At 55.8% G+C, this 9,400-nt stretch overlaps 2 protein-coding genes across 2 annotated transcripts in view; one reads left to right on the forward strand and one right to left on the reverse strand.

Moving 5' to 3' along the window:
- Nucleotides 1–17: 17 nt before the first annotated feature.
- CUNH19orf73 (chromosome unknown C19orf73 homolog) lies at nt 18–1,492 on the reverse strand. The gene is given in 3 exon segments (XM_019658156.1): nt 18–149; nt 152–396; nt 1,381–1,492. Coding segments are annotated over 3 exon segments (489 nt in total).
- The window catches only part of PPFIA3 (PPFI scaffold protein A3), a 27,028-nt gene continuing 18,523 nt past the window's right edge, over nt 896–9,400 (forward strand). The window contains exons 1-9 of the mRNA XM_019658157.1: nt 896–1,109; nt 5,055–5,309; nt 5,577–5,678; nt 6,032–6,196; nt 6,561–6,635; nt 7,128–7,202; nt 7,520–7,741; nt 8,759–8,905; nt 8,999–9,133. Coding sequence (XP_019513702.1) covers nt 5,070–5,309; nt 5,577–5,678; nt 6,032–6,196; nt 6,561–6,635; nt 7,128–7,202; nt 7,520–7,741; nt 8,759–8,905; nt 8,999–9,133 — 1,161 coding nt within the window. The 5' untranslated portion in view covers nt 896–1,109; nt 5,055–5,069. The remainder of the gene's footprint in view (nt 1,110–5,054; nt 5,310–5,576; nt 5,679–6,031; nt 6,197–6,560; nt 6,636–7,127; nt 7,203–7,519; nt 7,742–8,758; nt 8,906–8,998; nt 9,134–9,400) is intronic.

The following is a 9,400-nucleotide window of genomic DNA, read 5'->3' on the forward strand; positions in this document are numbered from 1 at the left end:
CGGAGGCTGGTGGCTTCCTAGGGACAAGTCCAAGGGCGAAGGCTCTGACCTAGTCTGGGTCTGAGTGCGAGGTCAGAACTGAAGACAACGCCTCCTACCCTTAAGAGAGTCTGAGGGTAGAGGCCAAACATCTTCTGTAGTTGGTCCCACTGAAGAGTCCTGAAACGCTGCAGGAGCCAGCTGGCCTCTTCTGTGTGGGCGGGGCGGAGCGAACCATTAGCTTTGTCCGCCGGGGGAGCCTTGCAGACCGTACTATCGTCTATGTGGGAGGCGGGGGTGGGGTGCCGCGTGCAGTTCTCGAGGCTGGCGCAGGGTGTGCAGAATAAGGTGCACTCGCCGACCCGGCATTCACCTCACCTTCCAACCCAAGCGCGCGCCTCCGGGCGTCGCCCCCACCTTAAAATACAACGTTTACTCCCACCTCGCCGCCTGCCCAGCCCTCCTATCTCCGGCGGCTCGAAGGCCGGCGCGCGCCCCCGCCAGGATCCGGGGTCGCGACTCGCGTTCCATGCCGCGCGCCCCTAGCTCCAGGTGACATCATCCCCCTGCCGGGCTCCGCCTCCCGTCCCAGCCGCCTCACGCTGCCCACCTATTGGCCGACACGTCTTAAGCCCCGCCTCCCGCTCTCCGCCCGCGCGACCCCTCCCGGCCCGTGCGGAGGCGGGGTTTAACCGCCGGCCGGCACCGACGCTGCCTCCCATTGGCCACTCAGCGCCGTCTGTCAGTCTCCTTTTAAAGGGGCCACGACCGCCCGGGAGCTGTTGGGGGGGAGGGAGGAGGAAATTTTTTTTTGGGGGGAAGGTGGGATTTGGGGGCGCTGGTGGGCACCCCTGGATCTATCGGCTGCGGCCTCGTGGGGGGAGGCTGAACAGTGACAGGGATAGGGGGCTATTTTAGGGGGTAGAGGGCTGTGAGACCGTGAAGGGGAGGGGGTCCCCAGCGCCCAAGCCGGAGCAAGAGACGCGGAGCCCGCGCGAGCGGCGGAGACAGGGCTCCGGAGCTACAGATCCGGGCCCGGGCCGCCGCCAGGGGCCCCGCCCGGTCCCCCCACCCCACCCCACGTCCCTCCTGCAGCCCAGCTCCGCCCGCAGCCGCCGCGGACCAGGCAGGTAAGAGCCCGGCCCGGCCTGCCTGGCAGCGCCCACCCTGGGGACCCCTCGCCGAGTTTTTCCCAAATCCCCGAGATCCTAGGTTCCCTTCTTCATCCCGGGGGACCCCAGAGCCCAGATTTCACAGCCCTACCCCAGAGAGTCAGGCGTGCCCCTCCAGGCTCTCAGAGTCCCCAGCCAAACCCTAGAATCCCAGGCGTACTGCCGCCTTGCGCCTCTTCCAGGGCCCAGGAGCCTGGATTTCAGTTCAACCCTGGGAACCCCTCTGGACCTAGATCCTCCTCCTCAGCCCAGTCCCGAGAGCTCCAGACACCCGCCGCGGCTGTGTCACACTCCCTCGGCGAGGGCTGGCTGTCCCCCGTCGCGTCCGCATAGTCCCCCATTCGCGCACCCCGTCTGCCCATCTCCAGCCCTCTGGCTTGAGCAGCCGGCCTCGTCCCTCAGTCCAGGCCGGCTCCGCGGCCGCCCTGGACACAGGCCGGCTCTGGAGCTGTCCATGGTCAGCGCACTCGGCAGCCTCGCTTCCCCCACCTCCTGCTGCCACCACCGGAGAGGGGGCGCCGGCGGCGCGGGGATCCCCCCCGCAGCGCCTTTGACCCGGGGATACCCGGGCCCTCCCCGACCCAAGTGCCTGGGCCTCTGGGTCCCACTGGCCAGACTTCCAGCCTCATCTTCAGCACCCCAGGTTTCCGGGACCCCAGCACCTTCCTGAGGAGTCAGGGCTTCTGAATGTTCCTGCCCCATGCACCTTAGGGACCTTGGCATCAGGGGATCCAGGTTACCAGCCTTTGCCCCCTTTAGAGACCCAGTTCAACAGCCCCTGTGCTTCTCAGACAAATATACCCAGTTTCCTAGGACCCCAGCATCTGCTCCCTTAGGGATTCAGGCGCCATGACTCTCTCCCTTTCAGGGACTCAGGATGCAATTCTTAATGCAATTCCTTGGCATCTGCCCGCCCTTCCCCCTGGAGACCTAAATACCTTGTCCCCAGTCCTGCATCCCCTCAGAAACCCAGTGTTCAGATCCCAGCTTCTTCTGTACTGGCCATCATCCTTTACCGAGGCCATCTGCCCCAGCTCTCCTTCCCAACCCCATCCTTTACCTCCACAAGGATTCAGGAGTCCAGGCCCCCAGTTCTGTCCTGCCCCCACCCAGGTATCTAGTTCCTCAGCTCTTAATCTTAGGAGCCCAGGTCCCCATGGCCTCACAATCCTCTATCAACTTGACATCTCCGGTGGCCTTGACAAACCCCTGCTTCATCCCTATTTCATCTCAGTTGCTTGGGCTCCCTGGGACTCTATTCTCTCCCTTCAGACCCAGCTTCTTGAGATCTTTCCAGCACCTCATTGCCTTCTGAGGCCCATATCGTGATGTCCCATCCCCTGAGTACACTCTCTCAGGCTGAGCCAAACATACATGCCTTCCTCAACACATTTCCAGTTAAACATTGCCCTTGCAGTGTTCACATTCTAGATTCTTTCAAGATCCTGAAACACTCTCCGTCATCATCTCTGTCCTGTCTTCACCCAAGTCATGTTTTAAGTTCTAGGGTAGATGGTAAATTCTAGGCATGTCTTTCCCCAAATGAATTAAAATATCTAGATAATCCCCCCCCCCAGCTAAATTCTGATCCTACCATCTACTTAGATATGTTCTAAAGTTATAGAAACCAGTCCTTGCTTATTCTCTGCTAAATTTTCATTTTAGGTGTGTTCTAGGTTCCAGCCACATCCTTGGCATTGTTCTAGATTCCATTCTCTTCCCAGGGGCATTCTAAGTTCTAGAATGTGTGTCTTCCAATTATGTGCTATAGTCTTTCTTCAAATTGTGCTATCAATTTTAGACTACACTTTCCTGCTTTAGGTGCCATTCAGTTCTACAGTCTTAAATCTAGAGGATTCCCACTGAAGTGTTCTACCTTACATCTTCCTTCCTCAGGTTCTAGATCCTAGGCCCATCCATTCCCACTTTCTCTGCCCATCTTTTCCTTAGTGTGATGTTAGTTTAGAACTTGTCCCCTGGTGGACTGTGGTCCCCTCCATCTGCCATTTCAGCATTCTAAGCATGCTCTAGGTTCTCTGCTCTTCTGGAGTCTTCAGCCTAGAAATGTCCTAATTTCCAGAACACCCCACTTCACCTTTGCCAGCTCAGTCCTTATAACAGTATATTTTCAATTCCCAGCAAGCATCCTTCTGCATCTTCCCCCAGGCATGTCTAAGTTCCAGGCAAACTCCTTGATACTTTCTAGGTTTTTCTTTGCCTCCAAGGCATGTTTTGAATTCTAGAGCACATCTTCTGCATTCTGCGTTCTAACATTATCTAGACACATGATTAAACTGAGAAGCAACCTCTGCTATATTCTGTGTTATATTTTCATCTGCAGTAAGTTCTGAGTTCTAGATTATGTCTCCTGACTAGGTTCATTGAGCATTTCAAAAGGTATGTTCTTAAATATAATTCTAGGGTCACCCAGATGTTCTTTAAGTTATTGATTAAGTTCTTGGCTGGTTCAGTGTTCCAGAGCTAGGTTCTAGAATATGCCCTATGTGCAGCTCTTACCCCAAGCACATTGTAAATGTGGAAGCATATGCCCTTTTTCCACTCTGTACTGTGTCTACATGCCAGTAACTTTCAAGATTTTTGCCCTGCGTTGCTGTGTTTTGTTTCCTTTTCAGTGAATTTGAAGTTCTAGAGCAGCCTCCCTAAAGATCCTGTGTTGCATCTCCTGAGTAGGTTCTGGGTTTTAGATACAATGTTGGTTTGGGACCTAAGGCTGGCCTGCCCTCTTATAAACATTTTCCTGAATCTGGCCTCTGAGTGTTGGGTTTCAGGTGTCTAGATTCCCAAATGCACCTGTTCAAAGACCCAAGGGACCCAGCTGCCTCCTCTCCCAGGTCCCAAGGCCCTCAATCCCCTCATCTCCTCACATGAGTCCAAGGCCCCAGTCCTAGGCTTTGGACACAGTCCACACATTGGGTGGGGCTGGGAATTATCTACTCTCAGAACCGGTTATGCTGCTGCCAGAAGGGAGAGAAGGAAAGGAGGGAACAGAGTGAAAGTCCCTCCTGCTTTCGGCTGGGCCAGCTGGACCCGTCTGACTTGATGTGTGTGAGGGAGCGGCTCAGGACACCTCACTTCATCTCTGCCCACAGCTTGTGCACCCAGACTCCTGGGTCCTGGACTTCTGGGTTCTGGGGCAGGAGGGGTCTGAAGCCTGTGATTTCTAGGTCTATGGTTGGAGGTTGAAAGCCCAGACTCATGTCCCTGGGAGAGGAGGGAATGTGGTCTCTGACTCCTGGGATTAGGAAGGAGGGGGCTGGATCCTGGACATCTGGGTCATAGGAGATAGCTAACATGCCCTGCCCCCACCATGCTTCCCCCCACCCCCAAGTAGAGTGGGTCTTTAGGTTCTTCTGGAACTGAGGTCCAGATGAGAAATGGAAGGAGGGAGGAGTTGGGTTGGAGAGCAGGTAACCACGTACCAGTGAGCTAATTTGTAACCCCAGTCCTGTGTCCTCCTGTAGTCATGGTTCTCCACTGGGGCTGTTTTCTCACTCATGCAGTAAGTTGAGGGGGATTCTCAGCAGGGCCAGAATAGATAGAGACTAATTTTTTCACATTCACTCAGGCAATGCCTGGATCACCCGGCTTCGGTTTCTTGGACTAGGCTGGGCGTAGGTTTGCTGCCAGTGCCTGATGTAGCCTGACCTCGGTTTCCCCAAATGCTCTCGTGCAGGTAGCCAGGCCTAGTTTCCTGAGAGCAAAGGGTTTCAGTTTATCCTGTGCTATCATCAGAACAGACAGGCCTTAGTTTCTTCTGTGCAACGCCTGGGTGGACCTGCCTCAGTTTCCTCTATGTAGTATCAGGGTGGCCGTGCTTCATTTTCTCTGCCTGTGCCTTGACAAGGCCGGTCTCTGTTCCCTGCCCCTTCCCCGCACCTGCAGGCCAGCACCGCCGCCATGATGTGCGAGGTGATGCCCACCATCAGCGAGGATGGCCGGCGGGGCTCCGCGCTGGGCCCGGACGAGGCGGGCGGCGAGCTGGAGCGCCTCATGGTCACGATGCTCACCGAGCGCGAGCGCCTGCTGGAGACGCTGCGCGAGGCGCAGGATGGGCTGGCTACGGCGCAGCTGCGGCTGCGCGAGCTGGGCCACGAGAAGGACTCGCTGCAGCGCCAGCTCAGCATCGCGCTGCCCCAGGTCTGGGCGGGGCCGGGGCGGGGCCTGCGGCAGGCGGGGTCTCGGCCACTGAAGGCGTGGAGAGGGCAGTTCGGAGGGGGCGGGACTTCGCGCTTGGAAGGGCGGAGTCGGGGAGGCTGGCCTTGCTTGTGACGGGCGGGGCCTGAGCTGCTAGAAGGGGCGGGGTTTAGCAGAAAGGGCGGGGTCTTCAAACTCCCAGTCCTGTGCAGTAAGGGAGATGGGGAAAGGATTGATTTGATTGTCCCTATCCTGCTCACATCTGGACAGGAGTTTGCGGCTCTGACGAAGGAGCTGAACTTATGTCGGGAACAGCTGCTGGAACGGGAGGAAGAGATTGCAGAGCTGAAAGCGGAGAGGAACAACACGCGGGTGAGGGGTGCTGGGGTCAGGGCCTAAGTGGGGTGGGCAGCCTGATCCATTTTTTTTGCCGCATCTCACCTTGTCTTCTTGCCCCCACTTCTTGGCTGATCTCCTCTGGTCTCCTTCCTTCATGTCCTCTTCCCTATCTCCATAACGGTCTCTTTTCCTGTACCACTCCTTCCTTGACCCCGCCCGTACCTCTGATATCCCTCTGCTTTCCTGACATGTTTCGCTCCTTACCCCTTTGCTTGGCTCCACCTCTTTTTCCATGTGTCCGCCCCACCTGTCTGAACCACCTTTTTCTTCTACCCTGCCTCTCTTCCCTTGCCTCTTTCCTTTGGCCCTGCGCCCTATCTCTGTAGCTTCTCTTGGAACACCTGGAGTGTCTGGTGTCCAGGCATGAGAGGTCACTACGCATGACTGTGGTGAAACGCCAGGCCCAGTCCCCAGGAGGGGTCTCTTCCGAGGTGGAGGTGCTCAAGGCTCTAAAGTCCCTCTTCGAGCACCACAAGGCCCTGGATGAGAAGGTATAAGAATGGAAGAGGCTAGGTGAAGAATGGAAACCTGTGGGTGTCTAGGGCTGTCCTGAATTGGAGAGATTCTGGTTATGATTGGTTGGGGATGTCCTAAGTGGAAAGAATGTTGACTGTGATTGACTGGGAGAGGCTATGCAGACTGGGACTTTACTGGTTGATAATGGAAAAATGAAATAGGTTGGGACTACCAGTGGGTGGGGCGGGTTTGGTAGCGGGTTGGGGCTGCACATCTATTATGGATAGAGGAATTCTAACGTTGCACTATCAGGCATGTTCCAAGAGTGTTCTACATCATTGTCAGCTGTCCTAGATTGGATCTGATCTCCATCTCACTCCTGCCCTGACCCATTCCCAGGTCCGGGAGCGGCTGCGGATGGCACTGGAGCGGGTGGCAGTGCTAGAGGAGGAGTTGGAGCTGAGCAATCAGGAGGTGGGACATGGCCAAAAAAGGGAAGGAGGGTCTAAAGAGTTCCCAATGGGGTGGAGCTGATTTGGGGTTCCAGAATCTGTTGGAGACAGAACTAGAGCAAAGGGCCAATAGAGTTGGACTATGGAGAGAACCAGTGGGGTTCTTAAGGAGGAACTCACTGGGCAGGGCTAAGAGGAGAACTGCCCACTGAAAGTGAGTCTGGGCTGGGGCTAATGGAAAGAACCCACTCGGAAGGAAATGGTTGGAAGGGAAAAGTCAGGGTAAAAGAGGACACCTTCATCAGGATGCTAAGTGCAAGAGTAAGGCTGGACACCCTCCCTGTTAGGCAGCTAAGGCGAGATATAATGAGAGCACAGGGTCTAAGGGTAGACTGTGGGGTGGGGGTAGCCCCAGCAGGACTGGAGGTACCTATGACCTCTCTTTCGAGAGCTGGTGGCAATGGGAAATAGAACTAATTTTCTTTTTGTCCTGATATCCTTTTTCCATTCCCAGACTCTGAGCCTTCGAGATCAGCTGTCTAGGCGCCGGTCAGGGCTGGAGGAGCCCGGCAAGGATGGGGACGGACAGGTACGAGGTGAAAGTCCTTCTTTCCCCTTGCTCTTTATTGATCCCCATTCCTGTGACCTCTACTCAGCCCTCTAACTTTGTGATGATCCTTTTAATGTTTGATATGATCCTCACTGACCCTAGGGCATCCAAACTCCTAAGACCTTACTGGCCTTTGACCTTCGATTCAGGTCACCTAGCTAACTTCTATGACCTCCATGAACCTTACTGATCTGTGATTCACTCCCCACCCCCATCAACTTTCTCCTTGCATTCTGTCTTTACCTCTGTATTTACCCATTCTGGGTTCTGTCCCTTCCTTACTGTCTTCTCTCCAGACCCTTGCTAATGGCCTGGGTCCTGGCGGGGATTCTAACCGGCGCACTGCGGAGCTGGAGGAGGCCCTGGAGCGGCAGCGTGCAGAGGTGTGCCAGCTGCGGGAGCGCCTGGCGGTGTTGTGCCGTCAGATGAGCCAGCTGGAGGAGGAGCTGGGCACCGCCCACCGTGAGCTGGGTAAGGCGGAGGAAGCTAACACCAAGCTACAGCGCGACCTCAAGGAGGTGAGGCCAGAGTCCCTGGTGGGCTGCTGTCTGTACGCCCCCGCCCCAATCCTCCCCTGCCCCTTTGGCCAAAGTCACAGAGCTCATGAATGGTGGAACCTCGAATTAGTCCACAAACTGTGTAGATGCTTCTCCTCTCTGAGCCTGTTTCCTCACCTGTAAAATGGGACTTGTGATCTTTGTCAGAGTGTTGGCATGTGGCACATACATGGTAGGCAGTCAGTAACTGGTCCTACTTATGTTATCATTGGGAAATTCTCTTGTGCCTCTAAATTGAATTCCTTTGTCTGCATTTCAACCCATCCTGGTTTAGGCCCCTTGATCCTAACTCCTGTGTCCCAGGGGCTGCTGGGAAATGTAGGGCATGGATTCTCAAAGGCCCTGGATGAGAAAAAAGAGTGAGTACTTTAGTTTTCAACATTCAGTGAGCACTAGGGCCTTCACCTCACATTTTATACCTGGATAGCTCTGGGGCCTGTTGGGAAACGTGCTCCACCATCACAAGGGCTCCCAGACGGGAGTCCATCTCCCATGAGACCCTGCAGCACCTTCTCTGGGGTTCTAAGCCTGTGCTACCCTGGGGGATCTTGGGAGATGTTGCCTTCCAGATGGAAGGGACCTTTGTTTCCCATGAGACCCTAGGACACTTGCTCTGTGATTCTAAGCCTCTGCCAGAAGTTGCTGAAAAATCTAAGGCCTGGATTTTTGAGACAAGTGGTTCAAGAAGAGTGGAGACTTCCCATCCCACAAGCCTTAGGTCATCCATATGGGGAGAATCTAAGCCAGTACTGACCTAGAAGCTCATGAGAGGTGTGGTACCACCATTTTAACTCTCAGGTGGCAGGGAACCTAATGTTGGCTATTCTTGGGAGCTCTTGGCAGGTGTGGTTCCACCATTCTGACGCCTGTATGGCAGGGGACTTCACTTCCCAGGATACCCTGGGGTGCCTGATTTGGGGTTCTAAGCCTAGGCCTTCTGGAAGCTGTAGTGCATGCTGCCGTTTGCCACCTCTGCAGGCGCTGGCACAGCGGGAAGACATGGAGGAGAGGATTACGACGCTGGAAAAGCGCTACTTGAGTGCCCAGCGCGAGGCCACGTCTCTGCACGACGCCAACGACAAGCTGGAGAACGAGTTGGCCAGCAAGGAGTCTCTGTACCGGCAGGTGGGGGCACGGCTGTGGAGGGGCGATGGGGGGTGAGGTCTTGGCTCGTGTGACCTAGCTCCTTCCCTCCCCCCTGTCCCTGTCATCGCCTAGAGTGAAGAAAAGAGCCGTCAGCTGGCCGAGTGGCTGGACGACGCCAAGCAGAAGCTGCAGCAGACATTGCAGAAGGCAGAGACCTTGCCTGAGATAGAGGCACAGCTAGCCCAGCGCGTGGCAGCGCTCAATAAGGTGAAGGGATGCCTCGAGTTTCTGGGAGGGGGCGGAGCCTGGAGGAGGTGGGGCCTTGAGTCTGGAGGGGTAGGAGATCTGCATCCCGAATTTTGGGTAAAAAGGCGGGGCCTGGGGTTTAGGGAAGGGATGGGACTTGGAATGGGGGCCGAATCTGGAGGTTGAGGGTGGGTGTTTTCTAGTTTGGACTGAAAAGATGAGTGGCCTGTAACATGAACTGACAAAGGGACAAGGCCTGTAGACAGGGGTGGGGGTGGGAGGTGGCGG

Source organism: Hipposideros armiger, unplaced genomic scaffold (assembly GCF_001890085.2).
Source record: "Hipposideros armiger isolate ML-2016 unplaced genomic scaffold, ASM189008v1 scaffold_283, whole genome shotgun sequence".
In the NCBI taxonomy this organism is placed as follows: Eukaryota; Metazoa; Chordata; class Mammalia; order Chiroptera; family Hipposideridae; genus Hipposideros; species Hipposideros armiger.